Genomic DNA, 27,507 nt, shown 5'->3' with positions numbered 1-27,507 from the left:
CTATTGTGCAGAGACCAGAGGCTGTATCACTGTTTTATTATCTTTATCTCAAAGGGTCAACACTCCGTGAATATGATTCAAGTTAGATAGCTTGTTATCCTGGATTCTGGAGTGTGGGAGGAACCTAACCATTAAAGTCAGTGCTCAAACACTTTCAAGGGCTTCTCTAACATTTGGGTTTAGGCATTTTAATTCATGTCAGCTATTTAAACAGCTTTGCATTCAAATTAGTGCTCAAAAAGAAAGCACAGAAGCTGCCTTGCCTTTGAGGTTGACACTTTGTCAGCTAATCTATTTGACTTAGAAATGTAGTTGCATCTCTTATCACTTCATTGTATTACACCTCATCCAAAACATCACAGCATTTGGCTTTACATGTTTTAATGGACAGATCCAGGTTTGTACCATGATGAAATGCATTAATTCAAGTGTTGCTGCCTCCCCTGGCTTTATCAATTAGCCTGCAACTGCATTTGATATTGAAACATTGGAGTTTTAGTGACCTTCAGTACATTTCAAATTAATTAACAGAACAAAAGTTTAAGTGTAAACACTTTTATTGATGCCAGAGTTGATGATTTAAGACCAGTCAGAAGTGGCACCACCCCAGTCAGATGCCTGAGCAGTGGGGGCAGTGGACCAATCCTCTGTGGCAGGCTGAGTGCTCCAGTCCTCTGCAAAGGGGAAAAAAAAATATATAAAATTAAATATTGCAATCATGTATTAATTCAGATTCATTACCAACTGACAAAAACAAAACCTCACCTGTCTTGACAGCTGGAGCGGCTGTAAAAAAGTAAAAGCACAAGTTTAGTGACAAATTGGGTACAACCATCTCATTGCAATTTTTGAATTAAGATGAAGCATTAAAAGTTACTCACGAGCAGGCGTACCTGCAGGGAACTGCTGGATGGGCACTGAGGGCACAGCAACACCCTCAGACCAGTCAGCCACCTCAGGCTGGGTGAACTCAGCTGCAGGTGCACTCCATTCACCCTGGAACTCCTCCTTTCCAACAGCCTTCTCAGCTGCAGCCTGCTCCTCCTTCTCAATCTGTGTTTAAAAACATGCACATGCATTATTGAGTGCTACAACAAAACGAAAGGGTACATCTCCCAAAGGTGCATGGAATGTGCCTTACCTCTTCAGGGTCCCTGTAGAAGTACAGATCAGGCATGACCTCCCATGGGTGCTCCCTGGAGATGGTTCCCCTCATTCTGAGCACCTCCCTGGCCAGCATCCACCACATCAGACCCACAGAGTGGTGACCCTGCAGCACAATTAGATTAGACAATGATAAACGGTACACAATACTGATCTGCTGTTTTACATTTCATCATCTACAGCTTTTTGTGGCAGACATCTACACCCATCTCAGAGTGGTTCAGAGAGGGCAAGTTAGAAGTCAGGCTTTTTCATTTAGCACACATCCTACACCCTGCACAGCACAGACAGGACAGCGCCGGGCTCTAGCTGTGTGCAAGGATTTACTGATAAACAGAACGTTTCACTGATTGTTTCTTGTATTCAGTTTGTCTCACCTTGTTGTTACAGGGGATGGCAATGTCCACGTATCTCAATGGAGAGTCTGTGTTGCACAGGGCAATGGTGGGGATGTTTACATAGGAAGCCTCAGTCAGTGGCTGATGGTCAGCACGGGGGTCTGTCACAATCAGGAGGCGAGGCTCTCTGAAAGCTGCCTGGATCTGATTGGTGAAGGTACCAGGGGTGAAGCGACCATGGAAGGTGGTGGCACCGGTGGCAGAGGCAAACTTCAGCACTGCTCTCTAGAGTGGGCAGAATGAAAAAGTTGCAATCAGGATCTTGTTACATTTTCTGAAGTCTAAATAACCAGCACAATTCAACTGTGGCTCAAGTTGCTATCAAACGCCAGTCATGGGACTGCAGTCCTCGTGGTGTCAGCGAAAACCCAGCCAGATCACTCTTGCACACTTCCGACACCTGAACACTGACATCAGTGCCCGGCTTTAATAGAGTGCATAACAATTAATGTGCCAACATTCCAGTGTCTAAAAAGGCAGGCAGCAGACAAATCTGATGATTCAGATGTCACATTAAGTGTTACCTGGCCAGTGTTCCTGGAGGAGATGACACACACATCAGCTGGGTTTTCAATGGCAACAATAGCCCTGGCTGCCAGGAGCAGCTTCTCCCAGGTCTTCTTCAGGTTAATGATGTACACACCTAGTGATTGAAAGAAAGTCAGAGATTTAGTATCACCGTGGTGGAGAGCCCTGAAAACTATATTGCTTAATCTCATGCCATAATCACAGATCATATTATATCCTGTACCATCTTCCACCACTCACCGTCACTTTTTCTCTTGTAGACATACTGATCCATCTGGAAGTCCAAGTTGGTGCCTCCCAGGTGGGTTCCTGCAGCGAGGAACTTCAGCACATCCTCCTCCTTCATTTGAAGGACATCCAGACCTCCGGACATCGTGACCACTTTCCCTGCGTTACGAGTTATGGGAGAGCTGGGAAATGAACAGTTCTGGTTAGATCATGCCACGTTTATGTGACATTGTTAATGTGCGCAAGGATACCACACCAAATCCTAGAATATTAGGCTCGGACAAAATTTAAGACTCAAGATTTCTTCTACAGAGTAGTCATGATGGTTGATTACTAGAAGACCTTAATGATGAGGCTTCACGGTGTTGCTATAAGCGGACTCCAGCCGGCTAAGCAGCGTTAGCTTAAAGCATCCGGGTTACAAACAGGCATTAAAAGCGTAAAACCTAGCTATAAAGCTAGTTTACGTTTGTTTAACTCATTGTTACATCTCTCATGGCAGATATGTACACATTCCAGGTGATGCTATATGTAATGCTAAGTGTAAACTGTAATTATTCCCTTGGTGAGCGGCACATTGATGGATGAGCGCGTGTCAGATGCTAGCAAGTTAGCTATCGTATTAGCATTATATACTTTAGGACAATTTAGGACGGTTAGGACGCTGAAGATACGGTTTTTCCAGCCCTGAAAGCGTGTTTAACATTCAAAATATCATATCATCGATTTCTGGGCCTCTTTTAAAGGCATATTACCAAAATATGACCGTCAAAAAAACTCACCACGAAACAACGCCGTATGGAAGTCTGACCACACGGTGAAAAGAGGACGCTGGGAGGAAATGACGTATATTATATACCAAATTTCCAAGCGTGTGATTGGCCGGTTAACTTGAATGGGGCGGGCTATTAGTTCAGCGAGTTGGCCACCAGGTGGAGCCTCGGCCCATGTGCCGTCATGGTCGGAGCGGAGGTAACTAGAGGCCGGAGCGCGGGTCGGATGGGTATCCCATATTAAGACAATGGGGATGGAAAGACCATATTAAGATAATGCTGAGACGCTGACTTCTCGGTGAAAGACTGACCTTTGTTGCAACTATGTTTGCAGGAGATAACGAGTCCCAGGGAAAAGGGGACATGATATGTACATAATGACACAGTGAGTTGAGAAATAATTTCAGATGAAAAGTGTCTTATGTGCAGATGGTTGTGTATGAAAGCACTGGAAGTACTCTTTAACGGAGGCAGTTGTGTTGGGAAAGTGAGCAGACTCACAGGTAGATCAGTTGGTCCATTGGCAATGGTGTCAATCTAAAAACTGGGTTTGGATGAATGTCAAGGACACTGAGCAGATGGGTCTTACAAATAAGGCCAAGGAGGAGTGGGGTGACCTGTCACATGGTGGAATAACATGTTTTGGAGTTCTTTTTTTTTCTGGGAATATTCTAGGCTGTAAACACAAGGAGCCAGTTTGTTCAGTCACCATGAAGTGCCTCATAAATGATTTATGATGCTCACTCAGACATTTTGTGATCAGCCTTTCACATTATGGAGCTGGCCACTAATCAAACCTGTAATAAATTAAAGAAATGACTAGTGTGAAACAACGTGTTGAAATGTGGCACAAATGAGAGGCCGACTGCCTCTTGTAGTTAAAAAAGAGAGATTACTGCTCCGAACCTTGCCGTGATGAACAGCCAACACTTATTTAGAGACAAATCACATTAAAATAAAAAGGAACAAGTCTTTATGAAGTTAAATTCTCTCTTCCTCTCTGATCTCTAATGAATAACTTTGTCTCAGCAGACATTAACCCTCAATAGCTTACTGTCTTACTTTCTCCTGACAGTCCAACACTCCTTGTGCCTATTTCCAGCTTGATGTTATGTCACAGTTTTCCTCCCCGCTGCTGTTATCTCTGTCTGGCAGGACCAAGAACAGTCTTTGGCCCTCATGTTCTAGCAGTCTGCTGCAATATGCTGAGTGATATGCCTTTTTCTAATCTCTTGGAAGTGCCTGTGATAGTTTTACACCAGGGCTGAACCAGTTATTGCGACTGGCAGTCTCAGCCATTGTTTTATCTCTGGTCCAGTTAATGAGAGGAAAGTACAGATCGCACACTGCTGGTGCTTGAAACTTAAATTAGTAGAAGAGAGGTTTTATTTTTAAGTAAGTGGTTCTGGCTCCTTTCAATTTTGTGATTTAATTAGGATTTAATTCAGTTTCCATCAGTGCTATCTGACCCACTAAATAAAGATAACCTGAAGTATCAAAAGTATGCATGCTGCTGCTGCTCATCTCTCCATACAAGAAAAGCTGAGATGAAACGCTCGGTTAAGTCTGCTGTGTAACAGTGTCCCGTGAGATACAGCTGGCGTACCTTCACTACAGCATTTCAGAGGTCAGCCCGCCCTCAGACACTAACCTGAGGCTGTCACTTTCTGTTGAATCATTCACACAGAAGAAATGAAGGTTCCATAGAAATACTGTAGTGTTTTATTTTCTTGCGCATCTTTAAAAAAAAAAAAAAAGGAAAGAACACTTCAACCACATCTTTGCATGAAAATAAAAATATCAAAACAAAAATCAGGACATTTGAAGGCAGATGAAAGTAGTACGAGCACATATCAGAATATAAATATACACAGTGTTAAGCGAAAGGCATTCAACAGGCAAACTGTGCCGCGAGAGAAACGCTATGGGTTAAAGTGCATTATTGAAGTCTGAGCTATCTGGGAAGCTGTGTTGAGTAATGATGGTTTGTACATGTTCCACAACTGTGGAGAAACCAGACACAGGAATTCCCACTGAGGCATTTCTAAAACATGGAAAATTTCACTCAAGCTACTCATTAAGTTTTACAAAATTTGACAACTTGTAGTGCAATACAGAACATCATAGGATTCCCATATCATTCAAAAATACAAAGTTAAGTCCCCCAGGCCCCAAAAACAAAAAAAATCGGGCTTCTGAATTTCAGCAAACCAATGTACCACATCCCTCTTGAAGTCTGTGTTAGTAATTTAGGCAACAAGTGTCCACTCTGCACCTCCAGTGAAATATAATATAGTCTTTGACACTCATATCAGCGACACATCGTCACACCCGTCTGCATTTTCACAGTTCCGTCCTGTCCACTCATCTCTGTCTCGACTTTAGCCCTCTCTTTCTCTCAAAGGCGTCTCATCAAATCTCCACCTCAGGACTTCAGTCCCACACGAGCCATCATCTGCTCATACACTGTCCATGCCATGGCGGCCATCATGGTCCTCCTCAGTGCCCGTGGGACTGCCCCTCTGAAGAAGCCCTGGAGTCCGTGTTCCTGATGGGGAGGAAGGACAAAGACAGGTGTCAGATATGATCATTAATAGTATTGTGCTGCGATGGATATACAGTTAAAGCTTAATCTGTTTACAGACAGACTGGTTGTGACCTGACAGTCTGAGTAAAAGAAAAGTGAGATGCTTACCAAGTAGATGTATCTGACAGCCTCTGCTGTCCTCAGCTGTGGAGTGACTTGGACTTGTGTTTTGACCACATCAGCAGGCTGCGTGATCAGGGAGGCCACTATACCTGCCAGGATCCCACAGCTGAAGTTAGCCAGGGGGGCGGAAGGAGACGTGCTGATTTCTTAAGGAAAGACAGACAGCAGGTATTTCATTCAAGTGGACATTAAAAACAATCACCTGTTTAATTCTAGAATTAAAAAAATAAAATAACACTGAATGAGTCTAGACAAGACCAACAGTAACTGTTTTTGTGTGCTTCAATCATGACTTTCTTTGACATAATGACATGCTGCTGGTTAATACATAATGACTCCAGAACACTTACCTTTTGGCAGTGAGGCCTTGGTCTGGCTGTAGAACATGACGTAGATACCAGAGAAGGGAACATCTCTGAGGAGAGTCGCCATCAGGCCGGAGAACAGAGCTGCAGGACCTTCAGTCCGACACACACTGCGCAGAGCCCCAGTCACGCTCACATAACTGTATTTTCCACACTGAAAGTTGAAAACACATGTTAAGTTTAGTATGCACATAGCACAGTTATCCAATAACATAGCTGAAAACACATTGTACTACTCGTTAATGTTACATTTTGATGTTTAATTGCTAATTTGTACAGTGGAAAACGTCATTTTCAAGCAAACTAATAGAAGCCTTTCACATGTCCGTTCATGAAAACATGTCTGTTGTAGCTCTGCAGAAAGTAAATACTCCTTAAAGCTTCTTCAGTAATAGATTGCCATCTATATTAAGATAGAAATTTAAGTATCTATAAAACTGCATTTATAATAACATATCATTTCATAAAGAAATAAGAGTGAGCCCATATAACAATTAAGGATCTAGTGGACATGTAGTATTCAAGCTAAACTGGACTGTTGGAACAAAAGGCATTATAGTGTTGTGAAATATAAATACTGTATTTATAATGTAGTTAAAATGTGGAACTTTTTCTTTTTAATAAGAGTACAATCGATCAGCTCTGTGGTCAATTTTTGCCTTGAACCACACTAGCAGGTACAAACCCACACGTTGTACACCCATCCACTGGCAGAGAATGGTGCCAGTATAACAAACAAGACTGGGTTAAGTCAATTACTAGGTTAAGTCAATTATTCTCATCCAAGGGTACTTTTACCCTAGGGGATATTTCTGTGTTTAAGCAACATAATCCTACTTTTTTTTTTTTTTTTTTACTAACAGTTATAAAATCATTTTGATGTCGCACTCAGAAACTGTGGGGAGCTCTACATCGTACAACATGCCAGTTTCTACATAATGTTGATTTAAATGTAATGGATATGCAAATTAAAGTAATGAATAAATAAGACATGAGTACATTTTCTTTAATAAATGATTCTCTCTAAGTAAATTAGCCATAAGTAACTGATAAATGGTTAAAATAATTGGTTGAAATGCAAACTTTGACCAAACGATCCTAAACTTTGACAATTCAACTGAATAAAACAAGACAAAACAACATCAACTTTTATATAATCTATGGTGTTAAATAACATTTAACATTTAATTAATCTAACTTAAAACCAATTCATATATATATATATTTCAAACATGACCGTTATTGATGGTGGGGTTCTTCACCTGACTGGGCTGCTTCAAAAACACATACACGTCTGCCTGTGCTTACTTCAAAGCGTGTCTTGATGACTGTGACCGGCAGCATGAGGATCCCCGCCACGGTCCGCGCCCCACCTCCCAGCAGCGCGGCCTCAAAGGCCATTGGGGTCCTGTCCTGGAAGAAGTGCTGCTTCAGAGAGTAGTAGGTGCTGAAGTAGAGCCCCACTCCTGGGATGGTGCGAGCAAAGGACTGGAGGAGCAGACGGATGAGAGAGAAGAGTCAGGAAATGGAAGAATCTGAGGCTGGTGCATTTGTCAACACTTTTCCATCCACACAGAAGACTTTTAGAATGGAGAAAGTGGAGAGATGTTTCTAACCGGTGAAACTCCTTTCCACAGTCCAAGCAACTTCTCTGTCCGCACCACGCTCAAGAGCACAGTCACCATCCCCACTCTGTTCGAGCTGGAAGAGAAACATCAAGATAAGCTAACAGAAAGGTGATCAATGCTAAATAATGAATACTGCTTTCATGTGACTGTGAGTCAGGGTTTAGCTGAGGTCCAGCTTGTTTTGTTCAACTGGTCAATAAAACAGTTTTGGAGGTCATAAGGCAAGAAAGCATGTGATGTAAGCTAGTATTACTGATACTCACATGTGTGTGTGCGCGTGCGTGTGTACATGCATGTAAACACTCACCCAGGCTTCATGCCACACTGCAACGTCTGCAGGCGCGTCTTGATGAGGTCGAGGGGCTGGAAAAGCAGCGTGGAGCAGGTCCCACTGAAGGAGCCACACATGAAGGCTTTGATAGCTGGGTGAGCCTGGAAGGGAGGCAGAAAAAAAAGAGGAGGTGAAGAAATGAGAGAAGAGCGTGAGGGAGGATACGATGAAAAATGAACACAAGGCAGCTACAGCATCAGAATTGCTCCTCCAAGACCAAAGTCTGTACAAATTATTGTAATAATTATCTTGACAACCAGTGCCCCAAAGCTGTTGATAAGCAAGAAGACATTCTATACTTTATCACTTTATAGGAGTTATGTAAGCGACATAAATCACAGTACAATTAGATGCTGAATCAGTTTAATATTGTGTCAAAATAGAGTGAATTCCTCAAATAATTGATTCTTTGCAGGTGTTAACTAATTGTTTCATCAATGATATACATTTCTTTCTTATATCCAAAAGGATAATCTGGTATTGTGAGTGTCAGTGAATCGGGTCAGATCAGTTTCATTATCATCGCAGTTTGTTAAGGACGGGCTCGACACTGAAGACTGAACTCTGCCATGTCCACCCTTTTTGATTATTCAGCCGTTAATGTCACAACATCCAGAGGTAAAATATGTCAAGATTATGTCAGACGGGTTATAAATGTCAGACAGGATGCCCTGACCTCGAGGTGGTCACTTGCACAAACAATCAACATCCCAATACGGTCAAGTGCATGATCCAAATCCCAGAGGATTTTGATTGATGCAAAATAAGTGACAAAACAGCATTATAATGAAGTACTGCAGTGCTACAGCCTTATGAATAAAGGTGGGACAATAAAAATCTTACCTCATCACTTTTCAGATAAACAAAGATGTGTATTAATTGTTCTGGCTGGAAAACTTACCAGGGACAGTTCCATAGTTCTTCAGGGTGATGAATCTTATCTTTTTGGTCCTCTTGTCGATAATTCACAGTGAAACGTTTGCACACCTTAAAAAAGAAAGACAAAAAATCAGAAGTGGCCTTTCAGTAATGGGATCAGTCTTTAAACAACACAGTCAGCCTATGGAGCATCTCTTCCAGATGATGCTGGAGCATGTGCACAGTCCTGCTGTCTGTGTCTGTGCCAGGCTGCACGCCGCAGACTATATAATACACAGATCACCAGACTGACACCATGTTTCCTATTTGTGACCAGAGGACACACAGCCGTTCATTAACCAAACAAAGATCACTGCGCTGCATATTAGGATGGATCTCCAGGCTGCACGATTTTGACATGTGAATGTGATCTGGGGCAATTTGTGTGTAAAGGCACGGTGCACTGGAGTTATCTGGGTAAGCTTTGTGTAGCGCGGGGGGTCTAAAGTGTCTTGGCCTTTTGTCTCTAAATATAGTTTTGGGGGGGTTAAAGCTTTGGTGATAAAATTACTATGACCCATGTAGACACACAGTGACAATGCCTGTATTCTGATTAAACCAAAACAGCAAGGCATATTAAAGGAAATTGAAGCAGACAAAGTTAATTACCTACCAACCTAATAACACATCATTTAACATGCACAACGTGCAGCTGAACCTGTGATACAGACAGGAACCAGACACATCAGGTGCATTGTAAAATCTCAACTCATCACAATATGAACATTAATGTTCTTATGGTGTTTCTGACAGGATCTCTTCATGTGGTGCCAGAATGATCATTTTATATCAAATACAGAGCATGAAAAACTTCAGGTGTAACTTACCCTGTTACAACGTCTGTCTGCTCAACTCTTCCGCAGTATGAGGAGGCTGTTTCACAGACTGGTAGTACACGTCTGAAGCCAGTAGTTAGCCACTAGCATAGTTCAATAAACAGCTAAAGGACACGTGAATAAAACACAAAAGGCCTGTCTGAAAGACCTTTTGTGAGTTAAATAATAAAAAAAAAAAGGTCTTCTTCGTCCTCCTCTGAAAGGGCAGCAGCGGTTAGCTAACCACCTTCAGGCAACTATTCTGTCGCAGGCAATATTTCCGACAGCCCGAATAATGACACCAGCGAAATGAAATGTCTGCGTGAATCCTCGTGACTGACTGTAATAACGGGAGCACAGACACAACTGGACCGCCGCCTCCTCATGAGCTAATCCTAACTCTGACCGCGCAACATTAAACCTGATGTCTGGCCGCCTCATTCATAAAGTTAACCGGCCGGTTCCTGTTTGACGACGACACAGGCTCGTCACTGTGAGAAAGCCCCGCCCATGTGTGAGTTCCCGGCCCTTGATTGGGTAAGAAGCGGGCCGTGGCCTAATTACTAACCAATTCATTGAGGATTCGAGTGAAATAAAGAGATTTTGATTCAGCAACTTGTCTACATTTTAAAAACTAAAGTTTTTAAGAGCAATGTATGAATGTAAACGTACACCCACAAAGTGCAGACACAGTTATTGTCAGAGGATTTTATATATGATCCCCTTAGAAAAAATACCATGCACTTACAACTGCACTTTGGAGCGACGTCATGCACTAGTTAACATTTTACTATTAAAACAATGGAAGCGTTATAATCAATATAAGCAACAGAGTAAAAGGTACTCGTAATCCAGAGAGGACTTCTATCGCTATACGGTGTTGACACAAGTACAGATGCTTGGTGTATTTCTGGTATAATTTTAAATATTGCCATTTAACTTGCAATTATGTAGAGAATATATGTAGTAAAGTAAAAGCAATATTCACCCCGCTGAATTAAACAGAAGTACATGTATAACGATATAGAAATAATACTCGAAAGTAAATACTCGAGGCAAACTAATTACCAATAAAAAATATTTTAGAGACAATAAAAACTCTTAAGTCGTGTCATGAATGAACGTCTTACAGGCCGTTTTATAAACAGAAACATGCATAAAGAAAAACTACTTGCAAAATTTTCTTACCCAACTTCCTTCTTGTTTACTATAATTTACTGTGTTGAAACCGGTTCTGACTTGCTTGTGCTCTGCTCACTTACAGACCCCTGACTGCCCCCTGCTGGCTACAACACATCACTTCATAAACAACTGGAGGTCTGAGGAGTGGAACAAACCCTTCCTTCTCCCTGTTGTCTCAAATCATTGACCTAAAACCCCTCAAAAACAAACCTTGGTATGCAGATTTAAAAAACAAAAAACAACACACGGTCAACATGTAGCAGTTTAGAAAGCATCTTTAATTGCAATAATACCAACATTTCACAATATGATTTCCACTCCAGAGGTGCAGACAGACAAACATTACAGAACAATTGTTGGAGGAGCATTTTTCCCCTCCATCTCTTTTTTGGATTTTCTTCGTTTCGTTTTTTTTTTTTTAAGTGCGCTGTGAGCTGTTATTTTTAAGTAACAACACATCCCTCTCACTTCCCAGCAGTGTGAGCCAAAAGCCGCCCTGAGCACAGCCTGCGAGGGGTCGACATCATCCTGACACAGAGAGCTTGTATCTCATACATCTACTCTATACCTGGCTACATATCAACTCCCCGTGTTTACTTTAAGCCCTGTCAGCCACGGTATAGTGTAAGTACAGTAGGCTAAAGAGATGAAGTTTGTCCCTGCCTCCCGATTCTGCCTCAGCTTCTCCTCCCTCACCAGGCTGTGCTCTGAGAATACAGTGTGTACTGTGAGTAATCAGCTACCCCACCACCCCCTTTAAACTTTACCTTGAACATTAACACAAACACTGATAGTGAGAAATGTAAAAGTCAATGCATGTCCAGAGAAAAAGCCAACCACCCTGCCCAGTAGAACGCAGCTGTATTTAAGGCCTTAGTGTGTGTTGGCAGTCTGTGCACTCACTAAATGAGCATGTGCACACGTTTTTTCCAAAACTTCCGAGCTTCTCCGTCAATGAAACACACAAATGCAGTGGTTTATAATATCAAGGCTTAAGTGTTTTTTTTGTCATCTCAGTGCAAAAATAAGGAATTTCAGCACAGTCACAATCAAATGCCTTCATTATGTGTCAATGAGTCTCCAATTGTTTTACTTCAAATCTGCCTCTAATTTTTCATTTCCACATGAAGTGTGTGTATATCAAATTATTAAGCTCAAAAGCGTAGTCACAACTACTAACTGCAGCTAGATTGATAGAATACATTTCAGCATATAAACCTTCATTATAAACGGAGGCGAGAGCGCGAGCATAATAAACATGAAGAACTTCCATTCTTAACCATTATAAAAACTTCTGCATAAAATACAATTCTATAGATTGAGATATTACTTTGGTCCCCTTCCAGTAATCTGTCTTCATTTATGTATACTTCTTTCTTTGTTTTCTCTTTCTTCAATTAGAAAAATAGATCCTCAATCAGGCCTATTATAATTGGAATGTTTCCTTATAAAAATATTTTATTTTTCCCAGAGAATCAAAAATGAAGCAGAACAAAACAATTTGGCCCAAAAATAACGTGTGTATGTGTCAGCATGGTGATTGTCCCAGTTTACTGGCTTCTGTATGTGTGTTAAGAATGCATAGATTGTCAGTGTTGAAGAGATCAGACTGTCACAGGACTAAACTTGAAGAAGGCAGACTGGATCCCTGTCTCTAGTTTCAACATGATGTGTTCCTCTGTTCAGTAGGTACAGTAATGTGTGCTCATATGTGAATTTTGGGTCTGTCTGTTTATGATGCAGTGGCACTGTGGCTGTTCATTCAGGCTTGGGCTCAGAGGTCTCACTCTTGGGCTCGCTCTCCTCGTCGCTTTCTATGCCAGTGCGGGGAACAGTGCGGCGCCCAAGGAAGGGGAGGTCGCCACGCCTAAAACAGAAAATTAATAAATAAGACACTGATTCACAATCGTTTCCACTATATTATACGCAGCACGACCTAGTGATAATTCAAGAATGCTCACACTATTTGTCTGTAGAAATCTGGATAAAAATGAAAGCTTCTGGGAATCTGCAGTCCATGTTCCTACCTGAGCTTGTTCTTGAGGGTGGTGACTTCACGGTTCATGGCGTCTGCGGACTCCGTGGCGTCCTCCAGCTCCCTCTGCAGTTTCCTTCGGTTGGCATTGGCTCTCTGAGCCTCTTCCTCAGCCTCCTCCAGTTGACGCTTCAGCTGCTTCATGCGGGAGTTCAACTTGTCGACCTGTAATTCCACACAGGTGAAGTTAGACATGCTGATCTTCATAATACATCTGATATAATACAGAGGAGATGCCTTCTATTTTATTGTCACCAATATCATAGATCAGACATCGTTATTAGTTTGACAATGGTGGGTGAGACCCACAGACCTGGTCCTTGTGCTGCTCTGTGTTGCGTCTCTCATCTTCCACCTGCAGGATGACTTCCTTCAGTTTCTTCTCTGTGCGTCTCACAAGCTTGGTGGCACCCTGCCTCTCCCTGAGTCAAGAGCACAACATCAGTCAGACACAAAAAAAACACAGCGCCAAATACTGTCTGTTGGTTTCACCTAAAGGACAAAAGTTTGTCATGATGTATTCATAATGTAGAAAAATGGCCTAAGCAAGTTTCCCTTGTGGACCCTGGAATGCCTGCTTTCAGGGCCAGTTATACTAGGTTATTATTACTGATGCATTCACAAGGAAGTAGCATCAGTTGCATCAACATATTACAGTGCACTGTATATTACACATTTCCTTGGTAAAATCTTAAAAAGTAAGGGATCAGATTCCATGCAGCGTATACATCTGAAATATATAAAAGTAGGTCTTCACCTGGTCTCCATGTCCAGCTGTTCCTCCAGCTGAGCGATCTTCGCCTCTAGGGCAGCCATATTAGCCTTGTACTTGGACTTGACTGTTCCTTCCAGCTCCTGCAGCTTCAGTTTCAGCTCCTTGTTCTGGCGCTCCAGCTGGGCACGAGCACCTTCCACACGCTGAGAGGTGCTGCGCTCAGCTGTCAGCTCCACATTCATCTGGTCAGTCTAGGGAAAAGAAAAAAAGAAAAAAGGGTCTTCACTATCTCTTCTGGAATTAACCTATTCGGTAAACTATACTGACTACAGTGACCAGTCGCTCACAAACCTGCAGCATTGCTTTCTTCAGCCTGTCATTAGTCAGCTCAGTGTTGCACTGTTCCTCCTCAAGCTCTTCCTCCAGCTGAGCAATACGAGCCTCCAGCCGTCTTCTCTCCTCTGCAATCTGAGCACTGAGAGATGAAGACAGGTGAGAAGGAGATTAGAGATGATAGGGAGGATACAGAATAGTGTTCAGTTTTGCTGTGGTTTGATAGCTGTCTTACTTCTTGGCGGCCTGGTTGTTCATCTCATCCTGCAGTTCGTCTCTCTCCAGCTGGGCTTGTCTCTTTACTCGTTCTGCAGCTGCCAACTCCTGGCAGGGATGAATGAAAAGAGAAGTAAGTTTAAGTATAAAACAAGGCAGGGGAGTAGAATAGAAAGTTGACGATGTGAGCTTGCAGACCTCCTGCATCTGGAGCATGTCAGCCTCCATGGCTTTCAGCTTCTTCTCCGACTCCTTGCTCTGAGCGAGGATCTCCTCTCTGGACATGCGAGTATCCTCCAGCTCCCGGTACATCTCCTTCATCTGGGCCTGTGGGAACAAACCACATGGTTAGTATTTCAACATATAACAGCATATTTGTTGTATCGAAGATATCTAAACAACTGACTCACTTGGAGTTTCTTGAGCTGTTTCAGTGCCTCGTCACGGTTCTTGTTGGCCATGTCGATACCAGCCTCCAGCTCCTTCAGGTCTAGCTCCAGCTTCTTGCGTGCGGCCACAGCTCCTGAACGCTGCTTCCTCTCATCCTCCAACTCCATCTCCATCTCTCGCACCTGACAGATGCACATTTGATTTAACCCCAACCCTTCAAAATCTGTGTAATCTAATTTCCATTTAATGTGGTCTAATTTGATCAGTCATCATTTGTTTCAGCTATTAGAAAGCACCACTGTGGAACACATTCCCCAATTCATTTCTCAATATGGTAGCTGCCCATACATTTTTATTTCGTGCTCATTTTCAGAGGATTGTCAAGGTGGACCAACAGGAGCTGACTTGTGCCACCTAGAACACCTACAACACCGGTGTAGGATAGCTAGCTGATGGTAAGACACTATACAGATTCACTGCCAGTTTAACACTAGTTGGCCAGCAGAAAACACTTAACTTGTGTTTAAGAACAATTCAGTCTATATCCCGTTGGTACCTGTTTGACCAGTGCCCTCTTCTTCTCCTCGCCCATCTCGTCACGTCCTGCCAGGTCTCTCTCGTACTGGGCCTTCAGGGCCTGCATGTTGACCTCCAGGCGCAGCTTGGCGTCCTCTGTGGCCTGCAGCTCGTCCTCAAGCTCCTCCAGCTGAGTCCTCATCTCCTCCAGCTGCTGCTCCATCGCACGTTTACCCTTCTCCAGCTCATGGACCTGCGGTAACAGGGAAGAGGATGTGTGATGAGGATGGGGATATGTATAGGGTGAGAACAACACCATTGACGACACATTTTCCAGACTTACACTCTTGCCAACATCATCCTTGGAGGATACCAGGTCCTCCATTTCAGCCCGCAGCAGTTTGTTGTTGCGGTCCAAGTCCTCCTTGATTTCCATCAGAGAGTCCAGCTCACGGGTCAAAGCCAGTGCCCGGGTCTCCTTCTCACGGGCCTCAGCTTCAGCTCGGTCACGCTCCTCTGCGTAGCGGGCAGATATGTTCTTCTCCTCAGCGAGCATCTAGAGAAAGTCATGATGACCGTGTCAAATCACATAACAAGACTATCACGAAGAATTCACTTTTTTTTTCTTTGTTAAATCAAAAGGGCATTAATAGCTTCCATCTCTGAAGTATATCTATTTCACACATGCTATAAAAACATTCTCTCACCTGGTCAAACTTCTTCTGCTTCTTCTCCAGGTTGGAGACGATCTGTCGGAGGTGGTCCTGGTCTACCAGCAGGTCGTCCAACTCTTGCTGCAGACGAGTCTTTGTTTTGTCCAACTTCTCATAGGCAGCACATTTCTCCTCCAGGCGCTGGTTTGTTCCCTCCAGGTCCCTCTGAAGCCTCTTCTTCCCCTCCTCAGCGGTCTCCAAACAACCTGCATCCTGCTCAACCTTCTTCTTCATCTCAGTGAGCTGTGAGGAAAGAGGTAGTGTCATTCAAACATTCACTGCTGCAAGATCGATATGTGCTTTATAAAGGTGAAACAACATACTCTGACACAATGCATTTGTTCTTACCTGAGCCTGCACCATCTGAAGCTGCTTCTCTACATTTCTCTTGGCTTCTTCTTCTTCCTCCAGTTGTTCTCTCAGGCTGTTGTGTTCGTCCTCCAGCTGCCGCAGACGTGTGCTCTGTGCCAGTTTTTGACGTGTCTCCTCCTGGAGTAGCTCCTGTTGTACACAACAATATGTAAAGCTGAATTATATGTAGCACAACACTTGGGTATGGACAACAATATTAATATCTAAAAAGAGTAGCAAGTATGCAAATCATTATGCATAGTTTTTAAATAATTAAGTTGAGTTTAGGTTACTCTTTGTGATTGACTTAAATATTAGTTTAAAAAGTGAACATATGAGCAGGATTTCATAACATCCCATCTAGTTTGGAAGTCAATCATGGTTTCATTTACAACTTAAAAAGTGTGATGTGGAATTTTTTAATTCATGTACACTGAGAACAGACTTTACAGTTAAGGGAACTCCATTTTCCAATTGTTCAACTTTTTGAATGAGAAATATTCCCACATTAAAAGAGCTTTCAATGAGGAAGGAGGAGTATACATAATTTTATTATTGATTAGGTTATTGAAACTTTTAGTGGAAAAATGTTAGATACAAATAATCTGGTTTACAACATAAAACTATTTTTCGTTGTGAGAGCACCTATTTCCAATTCACCAAAACTGGCCAAGTAGGTATTTACAAGATTAAACCAGCTAAAAAGCATTTTAGGAGGACATGCTGTGGGCAAAACTACAGCCCTTTTATAGAAAAAAAGAAAGGAATTCAGCTGTTCTGATGATAGTAGGGTATAGCAGGTCATGTCCAGAAATGTGGTTACTGAAAACACTCAAGGATTTTGATTATTTATCATATTCCCTTCTTTTTCAGTTTTGGACACAATGGATAACTGAAGCCAGAGATACCAAAGTTGAAACATTTGACATATCATATTCTTAATCAATTCAACTAATTGATTAATCCCCAACAGCTCCAGTTAAATTTAGTTTTAGAACATGGTAGTCCAATCTCTGCACATACAGGTAGGTAGATATGGCTTGTAAACATGCATACCTGAACATCCTGTAGCTGTGACTCCACTGCAGAACAGTCTTTTGTTGCCTTGATGGACTTGCTTTCCACATCATTCAGAATGCAGTTTACATTTTCCAGTTCAGACTGTGGACAAGAGGACAACATCTGAACCACTGAACAGAAACACCACATCATCTGCTTGGGGTTCACTTTGGTGAACTAATACTCAGAATTAGCATTGTTATCACATAAATGTTAACAGCAGTAATCATGGATGTACTAGTTCTTGGTGCTAACAACACAGACAAAAACAACAATAAAATTGTCAGAGTGTTTCAAAGAACTGTACCTGTGTTTTCGCTAGTTTCTCAGCCAGCTCTATTCTCTGGCGCTCACTCTCTGTGTGTTTGAGCTGCAGCTCCTGGACCTGGGCTTCAGCCTTCTTCCTGCGATGCTCAGACTCCCCCTTACCCTGCAACAGCGACTGCAATTCGATGGAGAGCTCATTCCTCTCGGACTCCAGAGCCTGCTTGGCCTTCTCCATGGACACTTTGTTCTGCAGGGAAGGGCAAATACCAACTATATTTGTTATAACAGAATATTTGTGCTTTATGGAGATCATAAGTATTAATTGGTTAAAAGGATCATAAACAAATTGTATCTTTAAAATTAAAAAATTATCTGGATTACCCTCTTGGCCTGCTCCAGCTGCTCATTGAGCTCGTCGAAGGCCTGACTGTGTTTCTGTCTCATCTCACCCAGCTGCTGCTCATGAATCCTTGCTTCTTCATCCAGAGTCTTTTTCAGTTGTGCCACCTCCGTCTCTCGCTTGGACCTGAACAGGGATTGCAGAGGTTAATCGGCTTGTGTTGTGATTCAAAATAATGCCATGTAAAGTAACGGGTGGTGGTTTTACCCGATCCTAGACCAACATCACTACCTTAGTTCTTGCTGAGCAGCGGTAGAGTCCAGAGTGTCCTCCAGCTCTGTCTTGAGGGCCTCCAGCTCTTCTCCCAGATCCCTGCGGTGTTTCTCTGCCTTGGCTCGAGCTTGCCTCTCCAGCTCCAAATCCTCCTGCAGTTCAGAGAGCTGAGCCTCCAGCTCACGGATCTTTTTCTGGGCCATGTTCTTATGAGCAGCCTCCTCCTCGATCCTTCAGGGAGTCAGCAAGAATGAGTACATGGAGCAGGAGGTGTGGAATATAATCTCAACCTATCATCATCATCTGTTTGATTACAATAACCTATTGCCTGATGGACTATAGGAGTAGAGGGGTAACAATGACAATTACTCATACAGACCTGGCCAAGGCTGCCTGGAGTTCTTCCTCCTTCTTAGCTAGCTGAGCACGGAGCTCAGCAATCTGGGCTTGCAGCTCAGCAATCTGGTCATGTATCTCAGTGAAGTCGCCCTCAAGCTTGCGTCGGTTCTTTTCCAGCTCCTGACGCCCCTTCTCCTCCCTGCGCAGGCGGTCTGACAGTAGAGAAAAAAACAAACAAACAAATTACAAGATTGTAGAGAGGGGAAAAAAAAAAATGCAATCCCAGTGGTCCTTAACAGGACAAGGTGTCATTGCAATCATCATCATTGTTCTCCTACCCTCCAGGTCTGTGATCATGGCCTCGTGTTTGGTCTTAAGTTTCTGCAGGCTCTTGGATTTCTCCTCCTCCTCTGCCAGGTTGGTGGTGAACTCAGAGATCCTCTCTTCCAGCAACTTCTTCTCCTGTGTAAATTAAAAGAGTTAAATTAAGCACAGTAGTAGTCGTCACCATCTGAATTACTTCTTGATACATCAAAAGAAAAAAAGAAAGGGCAAACACTGCTATTTTGATCAATCGTCATGTCAGTCCTGGTGATTAGAGTGGTTTTCATCCTAACCTTATTCAGTTTATTGTTCTGGTCATCTAGAACCATAACATCCTCTTCTATCTTCTTCATCTTGGCCTCCATGGTGACCTTCTCTAGCTGAAGCTTCTGTCTGGCTGCCTCTTCTTCATCCAGCTGCTGCTCCAAGTCCTGTTTACAAGACAGAAGAAATCAGGCTTGGTAAGTCAAATCAGTGTGTTGTCCGTATAGCGTTTATACACCCAAGGATTTAAATATGTATGCATTGTATTATGATTGAACCTTTCCTACTACTTACTCCAATATTTTGCTGCATCTTCTTTTTCTCTGCCAAGAGTTGAGCAGCACGCTCTTCCTCCTCCTCCACACGGCCCTCCAGGTCATGGAGAAACTCCTCCAGCTCCTGCTTCTTGGCAGCCAGACGGGCTCTCATCTCCTCTGCCTCAGCACACAGTTCTGTTTCTGCCTGAAGCTGCTCCTGCAGGGCCATCTTCTCAGCAGACAGCTGCAAGCAGAAGATACAAAAAGGTGATTTTTAATATCTTAATAAAATATGAGCAAGCGTCCTCCTTCATCCATCAATTAAATTGACATGAAGGACAGGGTGCCACAACAGATAATTAACTTAACTGAGACTGGTTTATAAAAGTTTACCTGCTGCTGTTTTTCCTCCATTTCCTGCAGCTGCTGCTCAGCATACAATTGCTTCTCCTTCACCTTATGTAGCTCTTCATCCTTGGCAAGCATCTCTTCCTCCTGCCTGCTGACTTGCAGCAAAGGTTTTACCTGAGGATAAAATGGTAGAAATAATGGGAATTAGAAAATATATGGTTCTGAGATTTAAGTAACCAAACTGTTACTGTTAAGATAATTTAGAAGTTCACCTTGGTGAATAGCCTCCACCACTGCCAGTTCCTGAGTTTAAGATAAGCAGCACAGTTCCTCTGGATCACCTTCATTGCAGTCAGCTGCTGCTGTCTCTTGGCAAAAGCCCTTCAAAGCAAGAATAGACAGACTCAGCCAACTGTATTTCAGATTAACATGAAACAAAGATAAACTGAAGTAATAAACTTATGTTAGACATCAGTGAAGTTATTGCGATATTTTGCTAAGCTTCACAATTAACCTGAGTCGATTTCTTACAGTGGCACTAGGCAATAAAGGTTGACATGCAAGAAAAGTCTCGTTCACGTCAAAGTTTTATTTCAAACTACACTCTCATATTTTTTCAGGAACACCTCAACAGGATCCTAATAACAGTGGAGTCACATGAAGCAGAGATCATCTCTTCTTACTTGCGAGCCACATATCCTCTGCACCAGGCCTGGAAACTGATGATGATGTCTGTGATCTTCATGTCCCTCTCCTCCTCAAGGTGAGCGAGGACTCCTGCTCTGAAGAACACTTTACTCTGACCGATCCGGTACAGATTAGGATCCAGCTCCAGGCTTTTGATCTGACAACAAAGGAAACGCACTGATCAATTGCACTCCAGAGCGGCTGGATATTGTTGATCCTGGCTAGAATTCTGAAGACAAGCTTACCATGAGCACACAGGCCTGCTTTCCATCCATGAAGCCTTTGGGGATGGCGTTGGGAGTGAGGATTTCATACCTTGTGGAAAGATGTTTGATCAAATTTCATTTTTCTTGAACACTAGAATGAGAGCAAGACTTAGTGTGAAAAGTGTTATTCTGTTACCTCTGTCTGAACTCCTGGAAGACGATGCGATTAGGGAAGCCCTGTCTGCAGATACGGATCCCCTCCAAGACACCATTGCACCTCAGCTGATCAAGAACTAGGTGGGGGTCAAGTTTACCAGCCTAAAAGGGGAACATGCATTGATCATCGTGGCAAAATGAAAAAACATCTCTTAAATTTAGGTACTTTTTGACAAAAACATTAAATGTACAGTCATGCAAAAAATTACTTGTAAAAAACAGTCAATTTTTCCTACATCAGCAGACTGATATACCTAATCTTGGTAAGTCTTTAAACTGGTAGAAATGCAGACAACGATGGGCAGAAGTAAACATTTAATGCCCCAAACTATCCAAAAGAAACTAAAATTTGTCCCAACTACCTTTATTCCAAACACAGAGATCTGGGTCCTCAAAAAGGTTTTTTGTCATGTGAGAAAATTCCTGTGGTAGAAAGAATGATGGGTAATTTCTCCAATACCTTTTTCTCATGGTTGGGGATGATGCAACGAACAAAGTTAGGGTTTGTGTTCCTCAGAGTGGCCATGAGCTTGGACAGCTGCTCCTTGTACAGCTGGCCCACGGTGCGGAACATGCCCTTGCGGGTCTTAAAGGCACCGGGCATCTCAGACATGCCAGAAACCTTGTCCAGACCCACAATGCGGTCCACTGAAAGATGTGATAAAAAGAAAATGAGAAAAGAAACATTAGCTAAGAAGCCAGTAGGTTTTAATTTTAGAATTTGAATTTTCAACCAGGTAAACTCAATCCAAATGCATGTCACAAGGAGTAATGAATGACTATTGTCTCTCCACTTCCTCGTGGTAAATACACACCAGGAGAGAGTAGAGGCAATTCAAACAACCAGGACCAGTGAAACACCACACAAACACCGAGTGAATGAGGAGGGAAACAGGAGTCGGGAGAATGATGACGGAGTGGAGTCACAAAAAGCCAGTGAAGCGTGGAGAGATTATACACCATTATGAAGAATAAAAAAAAAAATCTATGCAGTGAGTAGAGGCAACTGGCACTGCCAGTCTGTCGTTCTGAGTGGACTATGTGTGAAGGTTCAATTAAATGTGTGTGTCAGGAAGGTGACAAACTTTGGCAGTTGCAGTGGGCATGTATTTCTGTGGTGATAAAAAAACCAAACCAAACCCATGCAGTATATACCCATTGCTGCAGTACCCATGACCAACACCAGGAGTCCCCAAACAACACTATTACACAGAGGGAAAGAAAGGAGAGTTCAATGACAGAGCATCAAGTGGTAAGACACCCAGGAGATGTTGTTACTGCACAAACAGCTGCTTAAAGACATAAATACAAGTGACAAAATCTGAATCTTTGGAAAGTTTAAACACAAGTTGGAACATTAGGAGAAATGGATGGACAGCAAAGAGGTTTCATGGTGAAAATAACATGTGGATATATGGTAGGTGTGAGAGGGAAAGACTCAATGAAAGAAGAAACCTGTTCACCTGAGTCTGAGTGAAGAATAGGAAAACGCTGATAAAAATAGGCTCTTTGACAATTCTGTACCTCTGAGACCCAGTGATAGAAAAAAAAGACAGACAAAATGGGTCCATACAGAGGAAGAAATGGATGGAAACAAGTTGGTTTTGAGAAGGTAAAAACAAAGGTTCACAAACCAGACAGGAAAAGAGAAAGAAAGAACTATGAAATGTAAAACAAGAACAGGAAAGCCAACATTAAATATATTCCGACATCAAGTAGAACCACTGGAGAAGCATCAGTGACTCTTGGGTTAACACAACAAGGTTACCATCTGCCACAACTCACCATCCTTCCACAGCTCAGAGACAAACTTGTCAGTGGACAGGTTGAGCAGTGTTGCTACGTTATCATTCAAGGGGTCCATGTTCTTCATCAGCCACTCGTCGGCCTTGTAGTCCACCTGAGAAGGGACATGAGACAGGCAGCTTTAGGTAACTTTCTTAGACTCTTACCTGTGGGAAATTATTAAGAAGGGGGAGAGCTGGACAAATCCATGACAGAAGAACTAAAACAAGTCATAAATAGGCATCAGAAATGCTTTAATGACATTGCATCATAATAAACTCAGTATTTTTACCTTGCCAGCATAATGGATGATACAGAAGTCTGCTTCATCCTTCAGTTTTTTAGGCTTGAAGAACTTTGGGTGAGTGCCCTGCTCCTGGAGCACCTTCTCCACAAAGCTCTTGTCTGTTGCTTTGGGGAACCAACACTCTTCATCCAACAGAGCCAGGATACCAGGGGGACTGGCCTGCACACAGAAGGGAGAGCACAAGTCTCAGTGCATTACAAACTACGGCTCTGCAGTAGTGGAAGAACAGGTTCAAGTCCAAAAATAAGACGTAATGTGAGAAATTAAAAAGGTGAATAAGATTTCAAACTAACAGGTTTCTCAATGAGTTCAATGCAGGGCTGCAGGTCGAGGCCGAAATCAATGAAGCTCCACTCAATGCCCTCCCTCTGGTACTCTTCCTGCTCCAGGATGAACATGGTGTGGTTGAAGAGCTGCTGCAGCTTCTCATTGGTGTAATTGATACACAGCTGCTCAAATGAGTTCAGCTGGGACATACAAGAAAAAAAATGGTTAAGAACACTGCTGATCAAACATGGAAGAGATTTTGAATGCTTTTTGATACATATTTACATGTACATACTACTTTTCTTATCTCATTTACCTCAAAGATCTCAAAACCAGCGATATCTAGGATGCCGATGAAAGAGGCTCCCTGTCTCTTGGTCTTGTCCAGAGCTTTGTTGATCCTCATGACGAGCCAACGGAACATCCTTTCATATGTGGCCTTTGCCAGGGCCTCCACAGCAAACTCTGCCTGCTCCTGGGTCTGGGCTTTCTGGACGTAGTCTCTGCCCACTTTGATCCTGGGCGAAAGGATGGCCCTGGTGAACTCTGTGACATTCATGCCCATAAGGTGGCATACCTTCTGGGCAGCTGTTGCAAAGGAGAAAGAACAGAGTAAGTAAGCAGCACAGGAATTTGTCAAGCTATTCACCAGAGTGGAGAAGGATATCAATGATACTTCAGATATAAGTGCAGGATCATCAACAACTTGTGAAGGGTCTGACTTACCGGTGTTGTCGGGCATGGAGGCCTGGTCTGTATGGCGCTCCTTCTTGAAGTTCATGTTTCCTAGCTGTAGCACAGATGACACCACCTTCAACATGCCTGCACAAAAAACAAACAGGAACATAAACATGGTTAATGTGGCACTGGCACTAGAAAGTAAGCAAAGGCAAGGATGTTTAAGTAATTTGCTGTCTTACCAATCTGCTCATCCTCTGGGATACTCATGATCTTAAAGGCCTCCATGGTCTCTGTAAAGAGGTCCTTGTCCTGTTGCCCAGGAATTGTGACGTTTCCATTGGAAAGGAAGCGGTAGTTGTTGTAATTTTCAAGGAGGAGTTCATCTGAGAGAAAAGGGTTAATCAGAGTGAGATAAATAGAAATCAGGAATTACCACCTCTGTAATACTTAACTTTTTATAAAATACAAAATGATCAGTACTACTCATCAATCTGTGCTGAAAAACAAAGCTATGTAATATGTTGCTTACTGCGCAGTTTATCCCCAGCCCCTGTGAGCATGTAGTAGAAGATGTGAAAGGTCCTCTCATCTTTGGCCTGCCGAATGGCACGGGATTTCTCCAACAGGTCTAGTCATCAATCTGTCAAGGACAAGTTTTCTGATACTATCCTGAAGATATACACTCTTAGTGAAATACTTTCACATTCCTTGACATGTCTTCAAATTAAGGGCACTATGAATGATCAAGCGTCAGTCGTTATCGGCAGATATGCATTGTTAAAAGTTTTAATCAGTGCTCTCTATAGAACCTGATCAGCTAAACACACGAGACAGGATGCGCACACGCGCATTTAACCAGTGCAATATATTCATGAGGACCCTGTCAGTAGGCTCTTTGTGACAGAGGGAATTAATGTGCCGATCTCAGTCTCACAACATAAGGACTCGAGCTGACAGGTCAGCCAGTGTATGACTACTGCTGACAGTACTGGGGAGAGAGATCACAACGGTAACAGCGTGACAAAACATGCTTTGCTATAAATCAGGGTAGTCAGAAGTAGTTGGTTCAATATATCATTTGAGATTGACTGTTTACACTTTCTGTCATCCCGAGTGAGGGGACAATGTAATGTATAACAAAGTTTCTGTTCAGGGGATCATGAGGAGTTATACTCAACTGCAGTTAAATGTGACAACACAAGTCACACAAAATAAATTCTTACTAGTGTCTGTAACGCCAAACTCTAAGTACTTTCACCCACAAACTGAACTCAGCTAACCAGATACAAGCAGTGACCAGGGGGTGGAGTAGTGGTTTCATGGCACAAAGACCTCAGTGCACAACTAGAATTTTTCCTAAATTCTGTCTCCCATTTCATTCAGTCAATATAACTTAAATATAATTATTCATTTTCTTAACGATGATCTTTTAATGATGATTTTACTAAGTCCCTTATAACAACTACAGATGACAAAGTGAAAAAACATGATTGTATCAGCCCTAACTGCTTCCAGAGCCAAAACATTCCTGATCAGAGCACAGTTTGAAGGATACAAGTTTCGATATTGGCACCAACGATATAACCATTGACGTCAAAGTTGATCCGGATGAATTTTCCCTAAAGGGGGAAATAAACAGTTTTTAAGAATTGGTATGTGCCACAGTCCATTTGAAAAACAGGCTGTCAATAACACATCTGAATCAGAAGATGTTGCACGAAGTCTTACAAATCTGGAAGAGTTGTCATTTTTGACTGTCTTGGCATTTCCAAAGGCTTCCAGGATGGGGTTAGCTTGCAGCAGTTGCTTCTCCAGCTCCCCCTGGAGAAAATGAACAGAGCAGCAAGGCGACATATCAAGTACACTTTCCATTAAATCTGGACAGCTCTCAGCCATGGATTCAGATCTAACAAAACAAACTGCTGGATCATGAAAATATCTTATGTTCTGCTATTCATTGACTTCATTGTAAGAAACATATTTGTTAGCTTCCTTTCTAATGAATATGCTGACAGTGATTCATCAGTTCTATTTTACCCATGGTATACTTACACCTGAGAAAAGGAGAACACGTAGTGTACAAAACATTGAAACAAAAAGCAATTAAAAATAGGAGGGATCCCATAAACACACAGCAGTACACACAAATCAAGCTTTTCCCCCACACATTACATAATGTTAGTGCCCAAATATGCAAACACCCAGAGACCCTGTGACCCTCATCAGTAACCCATCACCTGTTACCCAGAGAAGAATAATACAGGGAATCCAGAGCACAGAACAAACAGTCATCGCCGCTTCAGGTAGGACTCTAAATTTCAGCCTGTTCTGGCCATTAGTGAAGTTTCTGCATTTACACAGTACACACCACGTGGCCTATTCTTTTACCCATTTGGCTGACAATCATTCATATCCATCAGGAAAAAAAAAATAGGGTGATGTCAGCTGAAATCCAAAAGCTACCGCTCTGCTGATTAATATATATATAGCAGACATTACATGTTGGAGCGGGCAGAGAATTCCATCAATGACATTCTATTGTACAAATGTTTGATACAAGCCTATGAGCAGATTTCTGAGCAACAGTGCAGGCTCGCTGACTAGACCACTGTTATTTTACAGAACCCTCTTAATAAAATACTGTTAAGAAAAAAATCATGATATTTACTGTACAAGAGATTTTAATGTGTCTGTCTGGAGTGCATTGAACTATGTCTGCAGTTACATATTGACTGGCAAAGCAAAATTTTAATGGAAAAAAAAAAAGCAGAAACTCAAGACTCGGGTGCACGCACAAAGTAGCAATACAAATTATGAAAAATTCAACCAGACAAATATATAAATAGATCTATCAGACCAAACAGTGCTGTGTTTTTTCCCAGCAAAAACCCCTCCCTCTTATCCTACTATTGTCTGGCTGAATTTTTCACAGGAACACATACGACTGCCACTGATCTGCAAAGAAACTTCCTCCACACTTCCTATTGGCTGGCAAGACATGTCACCTCTGCCCTTAATACAAAGTGACTCCCGCAACAGTGCGCTCCAGCGAGGGGAAAGGGAGGGAGGATGAGGGGGTGAGGGTGGACGAGGAAGCTGATGACAGAAGCAGGTGGGGGAGGAAGAGTGCATGGAGGGAGGGAGTTAACTCACATGTGACAGGATCGAGCTGTTCTGTTGATGGGAAGAGAGAAATACAACAACCTCAAAAAGGGATGATAGATGTGGTTTTCATCAAACCCCACCGTCACATCTATCATAGAGCTGGCGGACCAGATAACAGTAGTACAGGTTTTCCAGCAGAGTCTGACGTAATGCTTGACTGCTAGATGATAGAGTTTTATTTCTCATGAGGACATGCAGTAAAATCAGCAGATCTAAATACATCACACATGAAGTAAGGACTCTGGTCTATATAAGATGTCAGCGCCAGAATCCTTCAAATGTATACTACTGTGTTTCTGTGCCTGCAGGGCTGTTATCTTGACTGCCGCCCCTTTTCCTTTGATGACAGTTCTTTTGTGTGGTAGCTGTACCACAGAGGACTTGTCTACTGCAGAAAAAAGCAGCTTGAA

The 27,507-nt window shown here is 42.5% G+C and overlaps 3 protein-coding genes and 1 non-coding gene across 6 annotated transcripts in view; all 4 read right to left on the bottom strand.

Moving 5' to 3' along the window:
- Window positions 1-539: 539 nt before the first annotated feature.
- rpsa (ribosomal protein SA) lies at window positions 540-3,253 on the bottom strand. 2 transcript variants are annotated; one of them, XM_037088435.1, is made up of 8 exons: window positions 3,101-3,253; window positions 2,331-2,500; window positions 2,087-2,205; window positions 1,542-1,787; window positions 1,142-1,270; window positions 882-1,053; window positions 766-786; window positions 540-674 (listed from the first exon to the last, which is right to left on the bottom strand). In XM_037088435.1, the coding sequence occupies exons 2-8, from the start codon at window positions 2,461-2,463 to the stop codon at window positions 580-582; spliced, it is 915 nt and encodes a 304-aa protein (XP_036944330.1). In that variant the 5' UTR covers window positions 2,464-2,500; window positions 3,101-3,253; the 3' UTR covers window positions 540-579. The 2 variants fall into 2 exon arrangements, with proteins under 2 accessions (XP_036944330.1, XP_036944331.1); XM_037088436.1 differs by having other exon boundaries at window positions 894-1,053.
- Window positions 1,864-2,003, bottom strand: LOC119014860. Its single transcript, XR_005073099.1, has one exon. It is a non-coding gene; the product is annotated as a small nucleolar RNA SNORA62/SNORA6 family (small nucleolar RNA).
- Window positions 3,254-4,790: 1,537 nt separating the features above from the next.
- On the bottom strand, window positions 4,791-10,358 carry LOC119013680 (mitochondrial glycine transporter B-like). The gene is made up of 8 exons (XM_037088437.1): window positions 9,871-10,358; window positions 9,027-9,112; window positions 8,102-8,226; window positions 7,783-7,867; window positions 7,475-7,654; window positions 6,152-6,320; window positions 5,787-5,947; window positions 4,791-5,639 (listed from the first exon to the last, which is right to left on the bottom strand). The coding sequence occupies exons 2-8, from the start codon at window positions 9,039-9,041 to the stop codon at window positions 5,517-5,519; spliced, it is 858 nt and encodes a 285-aa protein (XP_036944332.1). The 5' UTR covers window positions 9,042-9,112; window positions 9,871-10,358; the 3' UTR covers window positions 4,791-5,516.
- A 939-nt stretch (window positions 10,359-11,297) lies between these two features.
- LOC119013677 (myosin-9-like) overlaps window positions 11,298-27,507 on the bottom strand; it is a 32,410-nt gene continuing 16,200 nt past the window's right edge. Inside the window, exons 6-41 of one of the 2 annotated variants that reach the window (XM_037088431.1) lie at window positions 27,086-27,106; window positions 25,661-25,753; window positions 25,488-25,551; window positions 24,462-24,560; window positions 24,172-24,315; window positions 23,978-24,073; window positions 23,568-23,839; window positions 23,278-23,451; window positions 22,970-23,143; window positions 22,678-22,792; window positions 21,353-21,540; window positions 20,873-20,994; window positions 20,716-20,785; window positions 20,467-20,627; window positions 20,056-20,164; window positions 19,826-19,957; window positions 19,470-19,676; window positions 19,205-19,342; window positions 18,926-19,049; window positions 18,628-18,799; window positions 18,267-18,479; window positions 18,017-18,161; window positions 17,676-17,882; window positions 17,366-17,470; window positions 16,307-16,459; window positions 15,953-16,201; window positions 15,589-15,801; window positions 15,286-15,498; window positions 14,750-14,911; window positions 14,538-14,666; window positions 14,359-14,447; window positions 14,142-14,265; window positions 13,833-14,041; window positions 13,389-13,497; window positions 13,068-13,240; window positions 11,298-12,907 (exon numbers count right to left, since the gene is read on the bottom strand). In XM_037088431.1, coding sequence (XP_036944326.1) covers window positions 12,799-12,907; window positions 13,068-13,240; window positions 13,389-13,497; window positions 13,833-14,041; window positions 14,142-14,265; window positions 14,359-14,447; window positions 14,538-14,666; window positions 14,750-14,911; window positions 15,286-15,498; window positions 15,589-15,801; window positions 15,953-16,201; window positions 16,307-16,459; window positions 17,366-17,470; window positions 17,676-17,882; window positions 18,017-18,161; window positions 18,267-18,479; window positions 18,628-18,799; window positions 18,926-19,049; window positions 19,205-19,342; window positions 19,470-19,676; window positions 19,826-19,957; window positions 20,056-20,164; window positions 20,467-20,627; window positions 20,716-20,785; window positions 20,873-20,994; window positions 21,353-21,540; window positions 22,678-22,792; window positions 22,970-23,143; window positions 23,278-23,451; window positions 23,568-23,839; window positions 23,978-24,073; window positions 24,172-24,315; window positions 24,462-24,560; window positions 25,488-25,551; window positions 25,661-25,753; window positions 27,086-27,106 — 5,277 coding nt within the window. In that variant the 3' untranslated portion in view covers window positions 11,298-12,798. The remainder of the gene's footprint in view (window positions 12,908-13,067; window positions 13,241-13,388; window positions 13,498-13,832; window positions 14,042-14,141; window positions 14,266-14,358; window positions 14,448-14,537; window positions 14,667-14,749; window positions 14,912-15,285; window positions 15,499-15,588; window positions 15,802-15,952; window positions 16,202-16,306; window positions 16,460-17,365; window positions 17,471-17,675; window positions 17,883-18,016; window positions 18,162-18,266; window positions 18,480-18,627; window positions 18,800-18,925; window positions 19,050-19,204; window positions 19,343-19,469; window positions 19,677-19,825; window positions 19,958-20,055; window positions 20,165-20,466; window positions 20,628-20,715; window positions 20,786-20,872; window positions 20,995-21,352; window positions 21,541-22,677; window positions 22,793-22,969; window positions 23,144-23,277; window positions 23,452-23,567; window positions 23,840-23,977; window positions 24,074-24,171; window positions 24,316-24,461; window positions 24,561-25,487; window positions 25,552-25,660; window positions 25,754-27,085; window positions 27,107-27,507) is intronic. The other variant, XM_037088432.1, reaches the window with a different exon arrangement.

Source organism: Acanthopagrus latus, chromosome 23 (genome assembly GCF_904848185.1).
Source record: "Acanthopagrus latus isolate v.2019 chromosome 23, fAcaLat1.1, whole genome shotgun sequence".
Lineage (NCBI taxonomy): Eukaryota > Metazoa > Chordata > Actinopteri > Spariformes > Sparidae > Acanthopagrus > Acanthopagrus latus.
Note: the sequence above shows the minus strand (reverse complement) of the source record. Positions and strands in the feature narration are given on the sequence as shown.